The 24,598-nt window shown below is 33.3% G+C and overlaps 1 protein-coding gene across 1 annotated transcript in view; it reads right to left on the bottom strand.

Annotated features, from left to right (window-relative positions):
- Positions 1-24,598, bottom strand: part of Cntn5 (contactin 5) — a 1,239,665-nt gene that overhangs the window by 757,087 nt on the left and 457,980 nt on the right. Inside the window, exon 4 of the mRNA XM_047518061.1 lies at positions 12,905-13,029. Coding sequence (XP_047374017.1) covers positions 12,905-12,959 — 55 coding nt within the window. The 5' untranslated portion in view covers positions 12,960-13,029. The remainder of the gene's footprint in view (positions 1-12,904; positions 13,030-24,598) is intronic.

The following is a 24,598-nucleotide window of genomic DNA, read 5'->3' as shown; positions in this document are numbered from 1 at the left end:
AAGAAAAAATGAAAAATAAAAGTGAAAATTGGCAAAGAGAGGAACTAAACTAGAAGAATAGTCAATCAAAGGAGAAGCAAATTCAAATTAAAAAAAAAACAGAAATAAATCAAAATGTCTGGGAATAAAATTCACATCTCAATAACAACTTTGAATGTAAATGGTCTAACCTCATCAATCAAAAGACAAAGACTGGCAGTTTAGATTAAAATACAAGAGCCAACAACATGCTGTTTCCAAGAAACTCACCTCACAGGCAAAGACATCCACAGACTGAAGGTAAAAAAAATGGGAAAAATCATATCACTCATATATATCTCGTAAAGAAATAGAGGTTTCTATCCACATATCAGATAAAGTGAACTTTAAGCTAAAATCAATAACAATGGACCAAGAAAATCACTTCATTGTACTTAAGGGAAATATACATCAAGATATAGCAACTGTAAATATTTCCACCCCAAACAACAGAGCATCTGCATACATCACAGAAACACTTCTCAATTTCAAGAATCAAATAGACCACAGCACAATAGTAATGGGTGATTTTAACACACCTCTCTCACCACTGAACAGATCCTCTAAATAAAAATTAAACAAAGAAACTATAGAACTTAATAATAAAATCAGACATACATAAGGTATTTCATCCATCAATGTTGTAATAAACTTTCTTCTTGCTAGCACACAGATCCCACTCTAAAGTAGACCATATTTTAGGCCAAAAAACAAATCTTAGCAAATACAAAAAAATAGAGATGATACCTTGCATTCTATCAGATCATAATGGAATGAAATTAGAAATCCATAACAAAATAAAAAGTAGAAGCTACTCTAACACCTGGAAACTAAATAATACACTACTGAATGACCAATGGATAGCATAAGAAATCAGGGATGAAATTAAAAAAAAATACTTAGAGGTAAATGAGAATAGCAACATAACATATCAAAATCTCTGGGACTCTATGAAGGCAGTTCTAAGAGGGAAGTTCATTGCATTTAGCTCATTCATTAAAAGAATAAAAAATCACCCCTCCAAAAAAAAACCTAACATTATATCTCAAAGCCCTAGAAAAATAAGAACAAATCAACACCAAAAGCAATAGAAGACAGGAAATAATTAAAATCAGAGCTGAAATCGATAAAATTGAAACAAAAGAAACAATTTAAAAAAATGACAAAACAAAAAGTGATTCCTTGAAAATATAGAAAAATTGATAAAACCTTAACCACACTAATGAAGAGAGAGAGAAAACTCAGATTACTAAAATTCATGATGGAAAAGGAACTATTATGACAAAAACTACTGAAATACAGACAATAACCAGAACCATTTTGAAAATTTATACTCTAATGAAATAGAAAATCTTGAAGACATTGACAAATTTCTAGAGACATCTGACCTATTCAAATTGAACCAGGAAGACTTAGATAATTTAAACAGATCAATTTTAAGCAAGGAAATTGAAGACGCCATACATAAAAAGCTTAACAACAAAGAAAAGCCCAGAACCAGATGGATTCTCAGCCAAGTTCTACCAAACCTTCAGATAATAATTAAAACTAATTCTCCTCAAATTATTTCATGAAATAGAAAATGATACCTTTCCAAACTCATTCTACAAAACTAGTATCCTGATTCCAAAACCAGACAAAGACACCTCAAGAAAAGAAAACTTCAGAACAATATCCCTGATGAACATAGATTCAAAAATTCTTAAAAGACTGGCAAATCACATGTGAAAATATATTTCAAAGATAGTGCACCAACATCAAGTGGTGTTCATTCCAGAGATGCCAGGTTGGTTTAACATATGGAAATCAGGAAACATAATTCATCACATTGCTAGACATAAAGACAAGAATTACATGATTATCTCAATAGATGCATTATACAGGCTTAATTCAATTCCTATTAAAATTCCAATGATGTTCTTCATAGAAGTGGAAAAAGCAATCATGAAATTCATTTGGAAAAATGAGAGACTCAGAATAGCAAAAGTAGTCCTCAGCAAGAAGAGTGAAGCAGGAGGCATCACAATACCAGACCATAAATTATACCACAGAACTATAGTAACAAAAATGGCATAGTACTGGCACCAAAACAGAAACAAAGACAAATGGAGCAGAATAGAAGACACAGAGACAAACCCACTTAAATACAATTATCTCATACTAGACAAAGGTGCCAAAAACATACACTGGAGAAAAGACAGCCTCTTCAACAAAGGGTGTTGGGAAAATTGGAATCTCTAGTATCAAAATGAAATTAGACCTCTCTAACCCTGCACAAAATTCAATCCAAAGTGAATCAAGGACCTAGGCATTAGACCAGAGACCCTGCACCTACTAGAAGAAAAAGTAGGCCCAAATATACATCATGTCAGCTTAAGAACCAACTCCCTTACTAAAATCACAAGAAGTAAAAGCAAGAATCAACAAATGGGATGGAATCAAACTAAAAGTCTTCTTCATAGCAAAGGAAACAATCAAGAATGTTGACAGAGAGCCTACAGAATGGGAGAAAATCTTTGCTACCTTCAACTCAGATAGAGCATTAATCTCCAGGACATACGAAGAACTCAAAAAACTTCACACCAAAACACAAATAACCCAATCAATAAATGGGCAAAGGAACTGAACAGGCAATTCATAGAAGAAATATGAATGGTCAACAAATAACACGAAAATTTTAAACATCTCTAACAGTTACAGAAATGCAAGTTAAAACTACATTGAGATTTCATCTTACTCCAGTTAGAATGGCAATTATCAGGAATACAAGCAATAATAATTGTTGTTGAGGATGTGGGGAGAAAGGTAAATTCATACATTGCTGGTGGGACTGCAACTTGGTGTAATGAAGATGGAAAGCACTATGGAGATTCCTCAGAAATCTTGGAATGGAACCACCATTTGATCAAGTTGTCCCACTCCTGGGTATATGCCCAAAGAACTTAAAATCTGTATACTATAGTGACACAGCCACATCAATGTTCACAGCAGCTCAATTCACAATAACTGAACTATGGGAGCAGCCTAGGTGCCATTCAACAGATTAATGGTAAAGCAAATGTGGTATACATATACAATGGAATATTACTCAGCCATAAAGAGAAATGAAATTAAGACAATTGTCAGGAAATTGATGGAACTGGAGAATATCATGCTAGGCAAAATAAGTCAATCCCAACAATCCAAAGGCCAAATGTTCTCTCTGCCATGTGGATGCCAACTCACTTGTAGGAGCAGTAGAGAGTAACAGAAGTACTTTGGTTTAGACAAAGGAGAATGGAGGGAAGTAAGATAGAATAGGAATAGGAAAAGTAGTATGATGAATCAGACATCACTTTCCAGGTTCATATGTGAATACACAGCCAATGTAATTCCTCATCACGTGCAACCAAAAGAATGGGAAGTTGTACTCCATGTATATGTAGTATGTCAAAATGCATTCTACTGTCTACTAAGAAAAACAAGTAAAATTAAAAAAAAATAGTTGTCAGAGCCAGGTGCAATAGCACATGCCTGTAACCCAGTGGTTACAACCAACCTGATATTTTGTGAGGCCCTAACCGATTTATCAAGCCCCTGTCTCAACAGAAAATATCAAAAGGGCTAGGAATCTTTCTCAGTAGTTAAGGGTCTCTGGATTCCATCTCTGGTAACCCCTAACCAAAAAAAAAAAAAAAGAGAGAGAAAAGAAGCAGCCAGACACATCTCAGTGACTTCATCACGTGTGTAAAACCTCTTTCTTGGGATTCCCATTGAATGGGCTCTCTGGGTCTCTATGTGTATCTAGAACCTTTAGAACCTTACCTATACCTCCAAGTTTAATTAAGTAAGTACCAATAAAAAAAAGTAAAAAAAGTAAAAAAAAAATAATCATGTGACATTAAGCAAAACTTAAGGCGACACAAAACATAATAATAGGAAAAGAGATGGAAGTGCTAATCTTTGTGCATGCTAACAAGTCAAAAGCACCTTCAACTGTTCTTCACTCTCATAAAGCTGTTCCTATTAAAGGCAACAATATCATTATTACCAACCCAGACTACTGTGTATAACCTAAACAAAAGTATATGTTTTCATGCTTCACCAATAAGGACCAATTTACATTTCACAGGAAGGATCTTACTTATTATAAATACTATTATGCCATCCTCCAAATGTTAAATACTTTTAAAGAAATTATAATTACTAGCCACAGTTCAAAGGACTATGATGATTGATGAAACTATTGAATGGGATATTCTGCACAGCAGACCAGGTCAATTTAAACCTTTTACTTTTTTATGTTGTTCCTGTGAATATGGACACTGAATGCAAAGCAACTTATAAAGAGCTAATATATGTCAGGAAAGTTGCTTTTATATTCAAAATACATAAAGTATTGATAAAATTGTCTCCTCCCAATTGTTACTGCTGCACATAGAGAAAGATCCTTAAAGAAAAATTTTGAAATAGAGCAACAATATGGCTTTTTATGCAGTAGAGGTTAAAATGTTGGTCCCCCCATGTATATATTCATAAACTGTCTATAGTAATTATGATTTCCCCCAAATGGCTTCATCTATCATATTTAAAAACTTAGCTCTTAGAAGTTAATTTTGATTGATTAAAAATAAATTTACTGATTTTTCAAAACTCTTGTAAGCTCACCTAATAAGTTCTGTCACAATTCTCTAACTATTATATCTGAAATAAGGATACAGAGAAATAGTCATTCTTCTTTATTGTTTACTATGAACAGTTAGAATTGTTACTATTTACACATAAAATATTCATAGAATGTTTTAGTCAACTTCTTGCTGCTGTGACTAAAAGACTGAAACAGAACAACTTTGAAGGAGAAAGTTTATTTGGGGGCTCACAGTTTCCGATGTCTCAATCCACAGACAGTGGGTTCCATTTCCCCGGGCTCAAGGTGAAGTCAAACATCACGGAAGAAGAATATAGTGGAGGGAAGCAGCTCACATGATGATCAGGAAGCAGAGAAAAAGGCCTCCATTTGCCAGATATAAACATATAATCTGAAGTCATGCCCCCCAACTCCCATCTCCTCTGGTCACACCCTACCTTTTTAGTTACCACTCAGTTAATTCCTATCACAGGATTAATCACTGATTGGGTTAAGACTTTCACAACCCAATCACTTCTCCTCTGAACTTTCTAGCATTGTCTCACACATGACCTCTTAGGAGACAACTCACATCCAAACCATAGCACAGAAATACATAAATATGTGTGGAAACTACAAACAAAATTTTTTTTATTATTATATAGAGAGAAAACTCAAATCACTAGAATTCATGATAGAAAAGGAAAGATCATGACAGACACCACTGAAATACGTAACACAAGTAGAAGGTACTTTGAAAATCTATACTCCAACAAAATAGAAAATATCGAAGACGTTAAAAAAATTTTAGAGACATATGATCCTCCCAAAATGAATCTGGAGGACATACACAATTTAAACAGATCAATTTCAAGCACCGAAATAGAAGAAGCCATCAAAAGCCTACCAACCAAGAAAAACCCAGGACCAGATGGACTCTCAGTCAAATTCTACAAGACCTTTAAAGAAGAACTGATACCAATACTCCTCAAAGTATTCCAGGAAATAGAAAAGGAGGGAACCATTCCAAACTCCTTCTATGAAACTAGTATCACTCTGATACCAAAACCAGACAAAGATGCATCAAGGAAAGAAAACTTTAGACCAATATCCCTGATGAACATAGATGCAAAAATCCTTAACAAAATTCTGACAAGTAGTATACAAAAACATATTTAAAAAGATAGTGCATCACTATCAAGTGGGCTTTATCCCTGGAATGCAAGTTTGGTTCAACAGCCAGAAATCAATAAATGTAACTCATCACATCAATAGACTTAAAGAATCATATGATTATTTCAATAGATGCTGAGAAAGTGTTTGATAAAATACAGTACTCCTTCATGCAATGAGCTTTTGTAACTACTCTTTTCAAGCGTTTGAACTTACTTTCCTACTCCTTGATTCAGGCTTTGGCCCATGGGATTTGTTTTGACCCAATAATACAGAGACAACTATGAAACAGAGGCTTAAAAAGTGCTTGCAGATTGGGGTTTGCACTTTCTCCTGCTGTACCTGGAAACCCTGCAACCAAAATTACCTAAAAGAGCCCAGGTTAGTCTGCTGGATGGTTAGCGATGTGACCAACCCACTTCTAAGGCACTTTGCTGTTAGGTATACCAAATTGCAGCAAGAAATCAAACAACTGCCCAAAAGTGAGTGGCCAAGGCAAACTTAGCTTCTGCCAGAAGGATGTGGTACAGAACCTGGCTAGCAAAGTCGGCCTGTGCAGGCAGTTTGCATGCTTGTATTCCTAAAGTAGTGCTGCCCTTTGCCCTGATTAGAGGAGCTCTGGATTACAATCTATGCAATTGGATCATTTTAAAATTGGGGCCTAGCACACAACTTTAATACCAGAAGTTCAGGAGGCTGAGTCAGGATTGCAAATTCAAAGTCAGCCTCAGCAACTTAGTAAACCTCTGGTAACTTAGTGAGACCCTGCCTCTAAATAAAATGTAAGAAGGGCTAGGGATGTGTTTCAGTGGTTAAATGCCACTGGGTTCAATTCTTGGTCCAAAATGAAAATAAAATAACATTGGGGTGGGCAAAAAGAAGGGCTATAATTAAAATAATTAAAATGGCTACTGGACTTTCTGTTTTTCACTTTTGCTGACAAGGAGTCAATCACTAGTAGTGTGAGCCCCAATAAGGTCATACAATCCTACCTTGTCAAACCTCTCACAAATGTGTATGTTTCCTTCTTAGATGTAAATTTGTCTTACAAAAGAGTGACTTTGCAGAACTACTCCTGTATCTGCGATTTTTCAAAATAACCAGCTCAAAATATTTCAAGATGCCAAAAGGTGTATTTGGGGGTGGTATATTCTGGTGTCCTGCAGACATATTTTGGGGTGGAGTGTTCTGAGCTCCATCACTAATATGCTCATTTTATTCAAATTTCCTTAGTATAAATATAGTGTTCTTTGTTCTGTAATGGTGTCCTATCCAGGATTCCACCTTATATTTAGTTGTCATTTTTCCTAATATTTTTTATGTGATAGTTTCTCCAATTTTTATTTTTTATGACATTGGAAGCTTTAAGGAATACTGGTCAGGTGTTTTGCAGTGCCCCTTAATTGGAATTTGTCTCCTCATATTTTTCTCATGGTTTGTCTGGGGTTATAGGTTTTGGGAAGGAAAACCACAGGGATTAGGTGTTATTCTCATTAAATTATATCAAGTGTAAATTTTATCAAATGATATCTCTACTAATGTTGACTTTGATTATCCCTGGCTGAGGCAGTGCTGACCAAGCTCGACCATGTAAAATAGTCTTCTTATCCCTTTTTCTATTCTGTACACTTTGAAAAGTACTTTGAAAAGTTACTATGTAAAGTTCATCCTTAAGGAGGAAGCATCTACATAAATTATTTGAAATTTGTCTACATGGGGATTTGTCTGTTCTCCCAATTCATTTATTTATTCAATATTTTATTTTCATCAGTATGAACTTGTGGGTGTTTATTTTATTATTTAAGTTATAACAATACTTCTTTGTTTATTTTGCTGCTCAAATTATTCAAGTTTTGGCTAAGGGAACTCTTTGAGTTGAGTCCTGTGTCATACTGTCTTCACTATGCTTTTTATATTCTTTGCATTTGCTAGTTTATTTCAGCACTTCCTTTTTCTCTGGCACTGCAGGATATCATTTTATGATTTATTTCTTTCCTATCCCAGTCTTAGAATCATCATTTATTGAATAGCCCAGGCTCCTTTAGGCAGAAACAGGTGTTAGAAAGCAAGATCATAATACCTTGTGTGCTGGTTTCTGTTGGGATGCATTTCTTCTAAGCTTTCTCAACTGAACTTTTATATATAAGCATCTACATCCATCTTGATATGATCTATCTTTATATGAGTTTATGCTAATGTCTCCAACTCTAATTCATTACCATGTGGAAGATTCTAAGCTTTACCCTTTGCTTGAAATGTAACTGCCCAGTCCAATAGTGAGAAATCTGACCTCTACAATCTGCTAGCCCTTGGCTTAATTTTCAATTCAAGAATACATTTATGTTGGTTTCAGAAATGCTAAACAGTGGAAACAATATTATAAAACAGATAACCATACTTAAGTACAATATATTTTGCCTTTAATTCTGCATACTCATTTCAAATGTTCCTTAGCCTACATTCTCCTAACTCAAGGTTGTTCCATTCATTGGAAATATAGTTTGATTGACTGTCATACATTTTGCTTCAGGAACTCCTTATCTCCTAAATTATTTCTATCTAATTTGCACACATTAAGATTCACCCTATGATATAAAGTTCTATATGGTTTTGATAAATGCATAACATCATGCCTTTACCATTACTGAATTATACGGAGTAATTTCACCATCCCCAAAAAATGCCCTTTGCTCCATTTACTCATTAAATCACTCCTGAACCAGCCCCTGGCAATCACTGACTTACTTATTGGCTCTAATTTTCCCTTTTCAAAAAGTTATATAAATAGAATCATAGAATATGAAACCTATTCCGAGTAGCTTCTTTCAGTTTACAACATGCATAGGAATCATCCATGTGTTTATATGGTTTTTAATTCATTATTTTTATCACTTTAAAATTGCTGAACAGTACTCCATTATTTGGATTTCACAGTTAGTTTAGGCAGTCATTTATTGAAGAACACCTTTGTTTCCAGTGTTCAATTATTATTAATAAAACTATTATAAATATTTATAGAGAGGTTTTTATTTGGACATGAATTTTTTTTTGGTTTTTTTCATTGACATATAATAATCGTAACTATGTTCAAATCAGTTAGATAAATGCCTAGGAGCTCAATTGCTTCATTAGTTGAACTTGGGCTCAACTGTAAGAAATTGCCATTTTTAAAGTGACTACGCCATTCTACATTCTCATCATCAATAAATGAGAGTTCCCATTGCTCCAGATTCTTATTAGCATTTGACATTGTTTCTATTCTTATTTTTTTGTTGTTATTGTTTTAGTCACTTAGATGTGTATGGTGGTATCTTGATTTACTTGTGGATCTATTTTGAATATAAGTCTTTAGGTTTTGTGAAAGTTGTCCACCCTTCATTATCCTCAGCATCCAGTTAAAAACATAGAATTATAATAGTTCTTTTATATTTCTTAAGCACACCCAAAACAATTCATTTATTTAAAAATGGAATAAATAGCTGGGTGTGGTGGTGCATGATCGAGCATGATCGTACCTCCCAGCAGCTTGTGAGGCTGAGGCAAGAGGATTGAGAGTTCAAAGCCAGCCTCTGCAAAAGGAAGGCGCTAAGCAATTCAGTGAGACACCGTCTCTAAAGTAAAATGCAAAAACAAAACAACAGCAGCAAAAAAGAATTGGCTTATTAGTTGAGTGCCACTGTGTTCAATCCCAAGTCCCTCCCACCCCCCCGCAAAAACAAAACAAAACAAAACAAAAAACGGAATAAATAAAGGAAATATAAGTAAATTCTCATATCTCTTCAATCAATTTTGCAGCAACCACATAAAATGTGCTCATGACCTAGAGCTTTGTTACCCTCATTCCTGTAAATAACCATCCACTGACTGCATGTGCCAAATAAGCCCACAATGTGATACTCACAACTTAAAGCAATGATTGAAAAAAAAAAATCAAAGAATAAAATACCAAATTATAAAAGAGTAAAGTAAATATTAAATGTAAGTATTGACCAAGTAATGGGAACAGAGTAGGACCTCTGCTTCCAGAATAATATAATACAATAAAAGAATAAAGATGAGGAAAAGATTTTGAATATAATCATCATTAAAAACTGATCCTTTCACATTGAATAGATTTTAATTTATACAGATGTCTACAGAAGAGTTGAAATCAATCTGTTTAAAAAATAACTGGCATATTTGCTCCATATTAAATGCAGTATGATGACTAAAGATTAGATCCTGTGTAATAATTATAAATGTCTTTTGTTTTCCTCTTATCTTTCTGCTTTGCTATTATGTCTGAAATGCCACTTACCTCAACTCAACCTAATTATTGCTATCTTTCACAGTCTCATTTACTCCCTGGAAGAATAACAACTGTATAGCTACATGAGCTGGGAACCTGGCAATTACAGACCCCACTTTAGACGGAGTCTGCTTCTCTTTCCACAACCACAATATAATACCTCTCTTGGAGGGATTGTTTATCTGGGAAAATAGTGTTGGGCCAGTACAAGAGAAAAAAAAAAATAGGACTGTTACTAAGACTATTACCTTTTCTTTGTCTAGCATTTCAGATTTAGAAACAGAAACACTGGACAGCAGTTAAAGTGAAACAAAATATTGCATGGACATAGCACTAAAGCCAAACAAACAAAAACCTATCTGGTGTTTTTTCGAAGTTCAAACTGGGCTTTTTAAAATTTCATCTAGCAACCCTGCTTTTGTCCCCATCAGTTAGCTTATGAGTTTAAGTGGAGAATGACATCAAGAAGATAAGAGAGAAATAGAAAAAGATCATCAGATAGTAATACTGTGCAGAAAGGAAAAACCTGAGATAGGACAAAATATCTGTAGATTCCTTTACTTCATTTTTTAAGTAATCACAATATTGATGAACTATAATTTTCATCTAACTTTCAGTGTCTTTGAAATTACTCACCTTTTCATGTCACCACAGATGTATCTACCAACAATCTATTGAGGGTTCATTCTGTCTTTCACGTCACTTATTTACTTAACTTGGTTTATTGTAAGCACTGTGCATGTTCAGCTTATAAAACTAATACAATAAATACATAATTATTTAGTTTGTTACTTTGTAATTATTTAATTTCTTAAAAACTGATCCTTTCAAGGTTGTGTAATACAGGCTTTTCTGTATCTTTTAGAGCATTTAAATATATTCATGCATGTTGTAGATGTGACAACACTTATACCATTTGTGACTGAAATATTAAATTACCTCTGTATTTAAAGAAATTCTTTTAGATTTCAAACAAGATTTTGGAGCATAATCTTATTGTAAGTTCTTTTGATTTTAGGGAAAACCACACATCACACATAGTTGAATTTATATTGGTAGTAAGTACTTCACAAATAGTAAGCCCTTTGTAAAGGCCAAAGAATATCTGCTGTAAAATTAGAATGCTAAAAAATATGGTTCAAGTGATTCTGAAAGTAATTTATATACATTCTATATGGGTTTGGTCTGCTGTGCTTTTTTTAGATAAACTGCAGTTTTCTTAATGACACACAATACAGGAAAAGTTAAGTTGCTAGGAGAATGTGTTTCAGTTTTTAAAACAAAAAAAAAAGTCAATTTTGGTTCCATAGTAATATAATAAGATATAAATGTTAAGTCTATTTGTGGTCATCTATAAAATGCATGCTCTGTATCTTCATATGGCTATATACTCTATATTATACACACTTTTCATGCATAAATATGCTATGTATTATTGTACTCATATGTATGCATACGTTACATATGCATACTTATATTCAGTATTTGCAGAGTACTGAATTATCTTATATATATATATATATATATATATACCAAAGTAAATATCTTATTACTTTAAAAATTATGGTTAGTATACTTAAAACATTAAAAATATGCTTAAAGTAAAAGCAATCATTCATTCTAAAATTATAAATAATTGCATTTTTTCAGAGACTCCCCATCTTGTTACTTAAATTTTATTAACAATAAAGGCACTGAGTTAGATCAAATTAATCTATAATTATTATGTGAATAGTATCTAAAAATTATAACCACAATTCAATTTCTTGACATTAAAAACAAATAAGTTCTGCCATGTTAATTGTTGTGATTATTATTACTACAAAGAACATAAACTGGGCTGGGGAGATAGCTCAGCTGGTAGAGTGCTTGCCTTGCAAGCATAAGGCCCTGAGTTCGATCCCCACTACTGCAAAATAAAAAAAAAAAAAAAAAAAAGAACATAAACTGCTTCTATTTTTATTTTTTTATTTTATGTATTTTATTTTAGTTCCTAGGGATTGAACACAGTGCACACTATACCACTGAACTATACCCCCAGTCGTTTTTATTTTTCATCTTAAGACAGGGTCTCAATAAGTTGCTTAGGGTATCATTAAGTTGCTGAAGGTGACCTCGAACTCGGCATCCTCCTGTCTATTTCCCAAATCTCTGGGATTACAGGTGTGTACCTCCACACCAGGCTCACTTTTGCCAAATAAAAGGTCTCACTATATATCTAAGATGCAGAGCAACAATACTGAACAAAAAAATATCAGGGACGCTGAGACACTAAAGAAAAATTCATTGCTACAGGATCCTTTAAATAATATATATATATATATATACCTGTATCTTTTTATAACATATATAAATATCTACTATATAAAAATATATTATACATATATAAAGTCATGATTCTGTATTTATATGGTGAAATTTAGCATTGTAATTATTATAATGTAACTTCTATAATAATTTGATATATATATATAGATATGTACACATATTCACAGAAAACCAAGTCTCCTGAAAGCTAACAAGGTTGAGATTGTAAACAGAAGTCAATGAACTACTTATGTTATTAGTATTTATATTCTTGTATTGTTTTATATTGTGCATTTTGATGTAATTATATATTTTTATAATATATTTTATCATGTATGACTTTTTGCAGTGCTAACAGAAAGTTAAGAGTTATTTGGCCTTTCTCTTGTTGAAACATATAAAAATTAATGTAAATTTAAACAAACACCAGAGGACATTTTGTAATTGAAGACTTGATATAATTCTGTTAATTGATACTTAGAAAATTAAATAAAATTAGGCAGGTCTTTTACCTGAAAGACACCCGGTGACTGACAGAAACAGAATTAATGTCCAAGAGGAAGCCATCCTGGCTCACTGGAATCTTGTGTGTCCCAGCGTGTCTATCAGTGCTGATATTTCTTCATTAAAGATTACCCTGTTGTAATAGAGAAAGTTTTCAAAAACAAGAAAATAAAAAAGCACACCAAGACAAAAATCTCCTAACATGATAAATAACTTAGTGCAAAGATCAGATGTATATACACTTGAATATTTTGCAGTGGGTGTTACTGGGGATTGAACTCAAGGGTGTTCAACCACTGAACCACATCCCCAGTTCTATTTTGTATTTTATTTAGAGACAGGGTCTCACTGAATTGCTTAGTGCTTTGCTTTTGCTGAGACTGGCTTTGAAATCATGATCCTCCTGCCTCAGCCTCCTGAACCCCTAGGATTACAGGTGTGCACCACCACGCCCAACTACACTTGAATATTGACAACAATAAAAGTTTCTGGTAAAACTCAATTAATGCACAGCACAAAAATTTCGAAGAAGTGATAAACTTTCACTATCACATATATTTATGTAAGATATTCCCTTACAGATAGTAAAGACATCATGTTCTAATGGGGATGATTTTTCCTCACAGTGAATGTATAATAGCCATATTTGTTATATTAGACAAATTATTGTACTAGAAAAATAGGTAGAGGAACCAGTTACATTAATATATACTCCTCTGGTCTAGAACATAACTAATGATCAGTTAGCCAAGTGATTTTACACATTGTGCCTGTAACTCATGGTAAACTCCACAGGGAATACTTCTCATTTAATTATTAATGTCAACTGCTTTTGTTTATAACTCCTGTGATTATCTGTACTTGTTAGAGTTTCCTCCTTTGGTGAGTTATTTCTCTCAACATCTTTTGCTAGCCAGAACCTAAGGGAAATAAGGATTTTCATGAATATTTAATATCTTTGTCTAATGCTATTTTTATAACAATAACCAGTATAGCACATTAATATACTTAATTTCTTTTTTCCCTGAATGGTAGAATAAATATAAAAGAATATAAAATTCTAACACTGAACTTCATGTGAGAACTTGACAAACATATATTGGAAATTCCTGTCCTATGCAAGCAGCTTCAAATTTTTTGGGTTCCAGTTATGATTTTCTTGGCCAAAGATGATTCAATTGAGAAATAATTGCACAGTGTGTATATGATTTTTATATAATAACTGCTTTCTTGGTGTGGCCCTTCCTTATCGATGTAGAGATCCAGGTTATGTCTATCTTTAAGGAATATCTTAAAAATATACATAAGCATTCTTCCTCTTTTACAATTTAACATAATTATACCAAAGGAGGGAGTCTCTTATTAATTTTTCTACCTGAATAAAGTTAGTTCCATTTCATTGATATTTTAAAATATATGCCTTTGTAGTCTATTTAATTTCATGGATATGGATCACTGGTAGAGAAGAAAGTTAAAAGTTAATAATGGCTGATTTATTTTTAACCACTTTCCATCAAAAGAAACTTTCCACTGTTTATTTTTTGTACTGAATAAATATCAGAAACAAATACAATTTAAAGCACAAATATGACCTTATAGCTAATTTTTACAGTTTAAAACATTTTTATTATTTATAAGCTGTTCTTTTACCAGAAAAAAAATAATAAAATTAACATATTTCACAGAGCAATTAAAGAAACTTGAATTTACTAGAACTATAATTATAAATCATGAGATTGGCACATTTGAATTAGCTAATTTTCACTCATAAGAAAACTGTCCTTTCTTGGATTGTGAGTCCTGTGAATGTACTTGAACTTGTTTATTTAGCGTCTACTCATTCCTATGTCCCCCCAAATTGTTCTTCCTCTCTCTATTATCAGTTTTTCAGTATTCTGTTGTCTTAAACACTTATCATCAAAAATGCTAATGCTCCTGGAACTATGCATTGGGAATGTCCAAGAGAAAATCCACATACATGTGTGCTTCTCTACATTCTCCAAACAGAGGGAAGCATAGCTGAGAGCCACCAGCAGGATACTGTAAGTATAATAGAGAAAGAACTATGCAAAGGAGAGCTGAATCTGAAGATGGCAGAAACTGGGAATAGTAGTGCAGGATCTTCAGCAAAATGGCAAGGCAGTCATTGGCCTTCTGGTGGCCTCACCACCAAAGGAGAGAGGGGAATCTTTGGAGGGGGTTCAGGCAAAGAATTTCTGATAAGATGTCATGTGGGCTGTTTTGGAAGTTTTTATGTGTATACTCCAGACATGTTTTCCCTACTCTCAAATATAAATGATGGTAGACTGAGGTTTATTGCTAAAAAATTCTATTTTATATTAAAAGCTATTTTAAGAAAATGTGTGTGTGTGTGTGTGTGTGTGTGTGTGTGTGTTAATTCTCAAGTTCAATACTTGGTTCTTAAGGAGTAAACACACAAAAATAATTGCTCTTAAGAAACAATTGGCTATAGCTTGGATCTCAAGGGCCCTCCAAAGGCCAATGGATTAAAGCTTAGCTGTCATCCTGTGGTGATACTGCAGAGTGGTGAGACCTCTAGCAGGTGGGGCCTAGAGGGAGGAAGCAGGACAGTGGGGGTGTGCCCTTCAAGGGGATAAGGGAACCTGACTCCTCTGCTCTCTCTTTGCTTCCTGACATACCAGGAGGTAAGCAGTTTGCTCCACCTAATGTGCTCCCTGCCATGATGTACTGCCTTGTCACAGACCCAAAAGCAATGCGATAACAAACTATGGATTAAAACCTCAAAAATAATGAGCCAAAAATAAACATTTTCCTTCTTATAAGTTGATTATTTTAGAAATTTTGCCTAAGAGAAAGCTGACTTGTTCCTCTTAAGATAAATAAATCACATTATTTCTTCCTTTTTCTCTTTATTATTGCTCTCTCTTTGATTAAAGTAAAAAGTATATGTAACAATCTTTGAATCTCTGAGTACATAAACATTTTATATACTTTCCTTTAAAACACATTTATCCAATGACTTTAAGAAAATTACTGTAACAAACTAATAATGAAAGGTAATTTATCAAACATATTAAATTCATACTAGATGCCAGATTAAATTATAATCAGTAAATAAGTGTTACTAAGGTAAATCAGAATGATATACATTTAGAAATGCCTTAATGGAGATTAACAGGTAAATTTTAAACTGTTCACAGACAGATTGAAAAGCCGGGAATACTAATTTGGAAACTACTAATCAGAAACATATTTTACAAGGCCCCAAAGTTTTAAAAGAATTTGCTTCAGTGCTTAGAATATACACCCATTATCACCTGTGATATGTAAAGACCAGTGTATGAAATGACATAATAATTCTTTGCATCCCTGAATTATTGCAATTATTTGCAAGTAAAGTGCAATAAGTAATCATTGTACTAGGTTTCAGTCATAAATTTTAAAGAACAAATGCATTGTGGGGTTGACTGCATGGACAAGCACTTAAAAACATCACATCTTAATAGGGTTAGTTATATGCAGTATAAAATAAATGAGGTGACAGTATATTGTCACTTGACTACAAGTTTGTTCTTCTCTTAAAGATGCATGTAAGAGACCTCTTTGCAATGGTATATGTGAACACAGAAAGAGGAGAGAGATGTTTATTATTGACTGCTGACTTCTCCCCAGTTCTACATGACTTGATGCTAGGTTATTTTCACACAGCAGTCAGAATTATATTTTAAAACATAAATCAGACTATACCCTATTTCTGTGTTTTGTTCTGAGAATAAAATCCAAAATCCGTATATTGTTTACAGAGTCTTATGCAATTGGGTTCCACCTTTCTGTTTTCATTTTCTAATATCCTGGACTTACTCCATTCCCAGACTCAGTTTCTTACTGATTTTCAAGTAGGCCAGGCATTACTGTGTCTTCTGTCTGAACATCTACAAAATCAATATTCCTACCTTAAGCTGTAAATCATCAAAGACTGCTTCTTCTACCTTCCAGAGGCTCTTCTTGATCACTCTCTTTAAAGCAAGTCACTTCCTGCTAACCCTGTCACTAATTTTCTCTGTCTTATTTTTCTTCTTAGCAATGTTTGCTGCCTAAGGATACACTTTTATCTATTTATTTATTACCTTTTTCTCCCACTCAATGTCATAGCCATGAAAGTAAGGATGTTTGTCTCATTTATCTTCATAGACTCAGTATCCAGAATAATGAGTGGCATTTGGTAGGTGTTCATTTACTGTATTTTAGGTAATAATTATTGAATGAACTGTAGCCTGCAGTAAGCAAATTACTGGGTAGGAGACTCTAAGATAAAGATATCACTGTCTCTCACATTTCTGTGGCACTCGTAACATTGTGCTAAGCCCTTCACTGCACAACTTCTCATGAATGTCTTATGAACAAAGATAGTTTATCCAAGATAATTTTTAGATAATTTATCTACTAAAGACAGAACTTGGGTGAGAATTCTGTAAACCCTTAAGCTATACCATTCTCATATAGGATTGCCAAAAATCTCTCCAAGAGTCTCTAGAACCATCTTATGGGCCAAAATTGAGACTATTATCAAGTTAATAAAAATCATTAAAAACAGCTCAAACATGCGTACTTTAAATGTTGTCTGGATACTCCATTTAAACTCTATATTCCTATACAAGATTGAGGAGGAGGAAGAAATGATAGGAAAAGGGAAGAACGGTAGAATGAATTGTCAGATTTTCATATGTTCATATAAGGACGTGGCACAGTGAGTCCCAGCATCAGGTGCATGTACAGGACACCAAAAAAAAACAAAACAAAACAAAAAAAAAAACGTAAATTGTAAATGAATTGAAGAGGGATCAATGAAATGGAGGGAGGGGATCTGGGGCGGAGTTAGGGAAGTGCTGGGGACTAAATTGGAGCAGGTTGTGTTTCCCACTTTTGTGATTATGTCAGAGTGTATCTTGGTATTTTATATAAATAAATTTTAAAAAAGGAGTCTTTCTAAATAAGAAGATTCTGGTGGAGATACTCTTACTTTTATTTTTAAATTTTTGTTGTTCTAGAATTATGCCTTATACATGCTAAACAAGTCCTCTTTCACTGAGCTACACTCTCGGACCCAAGAAATTCTTTCCTTTGTTATAGCCTCATATGAATTCTTAATACATAAATTGAGCCTGCTATGCACCATATACAATTTAAAAATTTTTAAGATGGTATAAAAATATGTGAAATTGTCAGAAGGCAGCATCCTTGGAGGCCTTGTTTATTTTTATATGGTTGTGTCCATAATACAATATAGCATTTCCTAAGTCACTCTTACTATGTCCGAGGCACTCACCTTTATTTATTTATTTTTATCCAAATAATCTTACACTTGGTACCCTCACAGGTCTATGATCTCCATAATACTTATTTAAATAACACAATTACAACAACATGCACAACTGAGTCTTGATAAGCATGCAACTTATCAACTTAACAAAGTGGTAGCTAGTTAACTAGAGACAAATCTACTTAAATGTGAACATCTCATTTGTTCTGCATTATTTTTACTTATGGAGGTAATAAAGGATATTAGTTATTCTGATAAAATGGAAAAGTGTAGGTTAAATAGAAGTGTCTCTGTTCCATTTGTATATGCCAGAACTATAACATGAGACACTTGGGTATAAATTTTGGTGAAAGAAATCAATTTATAAAAAAAATCTCTTTTTTTTTTCTGGGAACTGTACACTCTATCTCAGTCAGGAGTCTTTCCTAGAACTGGAACTAGTGGCATCTTTGCATGTAAGATATCTTCAAAAGAATGAGTAAGGTCAGAATAGGACTCACAGAGAAGGAACATAAAATATGATTTTGAGAGGAGCTGTGTTCTGGATAACCTTGAAGTTCTTTGGCCCAATGCACCTGTGCAAAACAATAGACAATAAAATGCTACCGAGATTTAGAGGAAATAAAATAAAAATAAGAATGTGTGTTTGTATTATGTTTGCTATCATATATCTCTTGAAGGCCAAGCAACAGTGTCAGGAAGTGTATAGAAAGAATTTTGACTCTTAAATATAACCAGACTGAATTATGATGCTGTGAATCACTGTAAAACAAATGACAGTTTTGTGCCCTGACAAGGTGCTTTGGGACATAGCAGGGAGACTGAGTTCACCATTGTTACGTGTTTTAGAGATAGTCTTCATGATTTTTTATCAGATGTTCTTAATCATAGTGAAAATCTACTTTTCTCATTCATTTTAATCTAAGACCACAACAGAACCTGCCCTTGTGGAAGAGGATTTAATAAGGAAAAGAGCCAGTCTTTTGAGACATCAAGTCAACTTTATCATTGTAGTTAAAACATAAAAGTAGAGAAAAATTTGTTTCACAATAATTTATGGCTCAATGGTTTACTTAAATAGTGACTAGAGTCAGACAAAAAAGACAATTACTCTAGAAATCAGCCATCAGGCATAGTTCATGATTCCCATCACCCAGTGACTAATACCAGGACAGGGTGAAGACAAAACCATGGCTCACTGCACTGGTCGCCAAGTGAAGTCGGACAAGCCTCGTGTGGTATTGGGATCCTAAGTACCTTCCATGGCCAGGTAGCAGTATATTTTCCTTTCCAGTAACTTGAGAACTGTATGTCATAACTAAACTTTCTTCTTAAAGTAATATATAAAATATTTTAAAGTGTTCGTAAGTGCTTTAATAAACTGGCTAGGAAGAAAAAAAAATAAACCATCAGAAGTCAAAGCTAAATAAGAGCAACAGGCTAAAAATTGAAGTCAGCGTTCACTGTCAGGTCACTTAACAAATTCTGACAAACTTCAGGATGATGTTCATGGCTACTCTGAAAGCAGAGACCTAAAATTAAATTTTAGATTCCCACAGGTGGTATTCGAATAGGAGAATCCAAATGTGTAGTTTCCTAAACAGATCTCTCTCCAGAAATAGAGTCCACCCAGAGAAAACTAAAATAAAAATTTCAGTCTTAAATGATGATTTGGATGGAAAGGTAAAAGAAAAGCTGAAAAATCCATAGTCAATATGCACAAAACATATGAGAAAATAAATCTCTGTGAGAGTCAAGAGAAATAATGAATGTCAGAATTAATCTGCAAAGACTTCAAATATTTGACTTTTTAGACATAGATTATATACATAAGACACATGCATCCACACACACATGTATATACATGGTCTTTCAAAAAATAAAGGAATTGTTACTATGAGAAAGAAGAGACAGAAATGAAAAAGTTATCTAGAAAGAATCCCAGAAAGGCAAACAGGAAATAAAAAAGGAAGATGAACAGAACAGGAGTTTTAGTGAGTATGTCTTACATATGTCTAATCAGATTTTTAGAAAGACAGAGAATGGGATAAGGCAAAGTATGAAAACAGAGATAATTGCTAAGATTTTAAAGAACTGATAAAAGTTAACAATTTTAAGTTTCAGGAAGACCATATTGAAAAAGCAAGCAAGCAAACAAACAACAACCAACCAAAAATAAATAAATAAATAAAAGAAGAAACAAACCAAGAAGGATGGAGGATGAATACCTATGAACCTCATAGTGAAAAGACACTAAAAAACACAGACAAAGCAAAACAAAACAAAAATCCAGACAGAAAAAGAGAATAAGCTCTAATATCATGAAAATCAGTCTCAGTTGACTTCTTGATATCAATAATGGGCTGTGAACAAAAAAAAGCAATAATGTGCTATGAGGAAATAACTATCAAAAATCAAAAAGAGGTCATTAGCCTGAAGTTCTCTGTGAAATATGAGCAACAAACAGAACTTGGAAAAAATTTTTTTACAACTGACTTAAAACAATGAGCCTCATGCAATCACAAAATGCCAAACAGGTGATTGGTTGTACACCTAGGTACCTCCTCCCCTCAGACCATATTCAATGGAGGAAACTCCTGGCTGGGACCAAATCAGTTATCTCTACTCTGACTTTGTACTCCCTCACTGCTCACACTACTGGAACAGAGTCCTTTTTATCTGCTTTGGTTTTGAGGGCTGCCTGATTTATGACTTATTCTTTGCTCTAATAAATGGTTAAATTTAATTAGTCTAAAGGGTTTTTTTTTTTCTTTTATCGATCTATAATTCTAGGTTGAGTGAAAATTTCTTTAAAGGACAAGAGAGAAAATATCTCTTTACACTGAATCAAAAACTGAGATTTCTAAACGTAAATTCTTACTTGGAAAAATAATAAATGATATTTGTCAAGTAAAAAGAAAAAAGTAATTGCAGTGAGATGCACAAAGAGATAATAAGCATAACTAAAGTGTATAATGCTTACCGTATTCTAGAGGCTATCCTAAATACTTTTCTATAGGAATTTATTTAACACAAAGAACCCTATCAGGTAAATCTATTGTTCTCATTTTACAGATAAGTAAGACTAAGCAGAGGAAATTTAAGGAAAATTTCCAAAGTCATATAGCTGTTGAGTAAGCTAGTTGTTTATTGTAATATCTGAACAGTCAAATTTCAGAAGTTGTGATTTTAATTAACACTCTACATGATCTGAAAGATCAGTGACCAAAACTGTGTAGTGATCATCTGTACAAAGAACAGTTACATAGGGTAAAATGTAAGAAAAATGTAAAGCTAAAATATATTAAAATAGTGGCATAAAAATCAGGAGAGAAGTGACTGAAGTTAAATATTTCAACAGTTCATGTATTATGCAGAATAAAAGTAAAGCTATCAACTTTAGGTTTTTTGAAAAATATCTGTTTTAAAATTTCTAGATTAACTGATGAAATAGAAATTTGTCAGAAAACAAGTATGCATTCTTCTTAAATCTTTATCAGTTTCCACTGTTGGAAAGAAGAGAAGATATTGAAATTATATATTTAAAACTCTTTTACACAAAATTTAGCACATACAGCAACTTTCTATCTCCTAAAAAGAACCTACATTCTTCAGTTCAGCATTAGAGGACAGGAACTATGCATCTTGCTATACTTCCTATTACTCCACCTTAAATGTTTTGTAGCCCAGCTATCTGAAAACTAATTTGTCTTGTATATCTTCCGTGAAATGTTCATACTTGTACTCCTCAGCATAAAATTTCTTATTTCAAAATATCTATTTGTGGAAGGAATGAAATAAATGTTTAAATTGCTTGGTCAAGGGGAACTGCAAAGACCTTCATGCAAGAATAGATTTGGTATATCCAGGCTGCAGAAAGAAGACCAGCATGGCTGAAGCTAATGCCAAGAGGAGGGAGTAAGAGTCCAAGCCTTAATAGGCATGACTACAAATGATTCACAGGTTAGGGAAAACAGCTATTATAAACACCATCATAATAAAAATGAAACATTCCTGTCACAAATTAATTTCTAAAATTCTCATATACTTTCTGTATATCTATTTTTGCCACATAATGTGCACTGGAACAAATGACACTCCATGATTAAAAACTGAACAAACAGATGTGAAAAACTGATGGGATTTGCCTAATATTGTGACTAATTAGAAGTCAGCATCAGACTTATACTCTCATTGTCTGATTCCTGGCTTAGAGATCTAAATAACACATGCAACTTTCCTCTTTCATGTTCTACTGAGGAGAAAATATATTCTAAGTTCAAGTTGTTGGAGAACTAAAGAGAGAATATTGGACTATATGTTGGAAAGTTTCTGGAAATGAGCCAGGATGCCTCAAGTTTGGAAGACTGGCAACATGAAGAGAGGGCCTCAGTGAGGGTCACATTGTGGCTTCTGGAGATGTGGACCTGGGTGACTGTACTCTATAATGAATCTGTGAAAAGGGAGGAACATAGTTTCACATGGGCAAGTAAGTCAATTGAATTCTGACTAAAAGTGTTTAAATCTACAGGTTTAGGATTACATACTCCACTGAATAATGGGAGGTGGTAAAAATTTGAGATAAACAAATTTGTTTTCTGATGGATTGGTCTCTGAGAGGGAATTCTATAGCCTGACAGGTAGAACAATGCAAAAAGGAAATCCAAAGAATCTTGAATTCTAAAGATATCCTTGCATGACAACATGAATCCCTTGCTTATTTGGGTTTTTAACATTTCTTTAATTTAATTAAATATGAAAGCAAGAATCCTTTGAAAACAATTAAAATAAGTATAATTGTATTTACTTATTCTTGGTTAAATTGTATTTTTAATGATTTACTTAAAATTTGACCTACATTTCCTCGGAAAATTGGCATTTTGAATCATTATCCTCATCTGGCAGTTGAAACCACAGCACTAAATTGCATTTATACAGGCAAATAGTTAAACTGGGAATTATAAATAATTCCAAGGCAATATTTGAAACACTAAAGCAATCCCCTCAGGAATCATATATATTTTTGTTTTCTATTTTCATATTAAATTCTTTTGCCTGAAATATTCATATTCTGAAAAGGCAAGGCAAGCACATGTGATAAAAAAATTAAAATGACAAAATACTTGGGACCTCTTTACACAAAAATATATAGTATTGTTATAAAATATTGGGGAGCTCCCCTGGTAGAATTTTATTTGGAATTATAAAAATCTGGAATTGTGGTTATGTTGTTGATCAAAGGAGTCATAAAGAAATCTCAATGAATGAAAAAGAGGCTACAGAGATGGGCAGTGGATGATTTTATACCTGAAACTTGGCTACTATTGATTTAATTTTTCTTCACGCAGTAACTACAAAGTATTGTAATCAAGTAGATAGGGACTACAAAAATGCAAGGAAACCTGAATTCTGTTCAACATCAAGTCCAAAATTAATTGCCTCTCCCTGTCTTGGTTTCTTTAACCTTTGTCCTATAAGTACCAGTCTTTCCTAACCCTCAGTTGCATTACTTGACTCATTAAGTCCTTAAATTTCACAGATAAAAAATGTCTAAATGCTACCCGTTGCTTCTTTCAATCAGTAAATGACTTTAAAAATTATTAATATTTAGTTTCTTATTTCAGAACTGACTTCAAAACATTTACTGCTAAAAAGTTAGCTATTGATTTTTCCAATCCCTAACCCAGCTACAAAAACATATCATAAATTTCATTCCATTACTAGCATAGTACCTAAATAGTCCAAAAAAAATTACACATTATACTAAAAGCATTATCTACGTTCATGTGCATTGATATTTTTAGACTCCTGTGATTGACTCACATATTTTTGAAATGTTCCCAGTCCCAGAGAAATGGCATGCCAGATTAAGAAAGTAAGACTAGCCAACTTAAGAGACTAACTGAATTCAGTATTAGTCCTACAAATAGATGTGATGGTCAGCATAGTCATAGTCACAAAGAACTCCCTGACAGATACCTTGCATGTTTTCCGTAAGAGTAGAAGGTATACAGAATAGGTAACCACAGTAAATTGTGCAGTGACCTAAATGTGAGATATGCTGTATAAAACTAATAGAGATTATATTTTGCTGTTCTTTTACTATTGTTCATTTGCAGGATTTATTTTATTTCCAAAGTCTAAGAACTACATATTTCAAATTTTGAATGCTGAGAAATATGATGCCGTTGAGTCAAACTTAGATTGTGATTACCTAAGAAAGGAAGTTAGCTAACATTTCAAGAGAGATTCCAAAGAATTCTATTTCTGAAGTATAGAATGGAGCACAAATCACAAGTCCTGGCAATGTTATAGAGTTGGCCAAATAATGCTTACACTTCAATTCACAAAGGGAAATCTATGATCTTTATGGGGCAAGCTTGAAGATAATACCATTCTG

Source organism: Sciurus carolinensis, chromosome 11, assembly GCF_902686445.1.
Source record: "Sciurus carolinensis chromosome 11, mSciCar1.2, whole genome shotgun sequence".
Lineage (NCBI taxonomy): Eukaryota > Metazoa > Chordata > Mammalia > Rodentia > Sciuridae > Sciurus > Sciurus carolinensis.
This window is presented reverse-complemented; position numbering and strand designations above follow the sequence as displayed.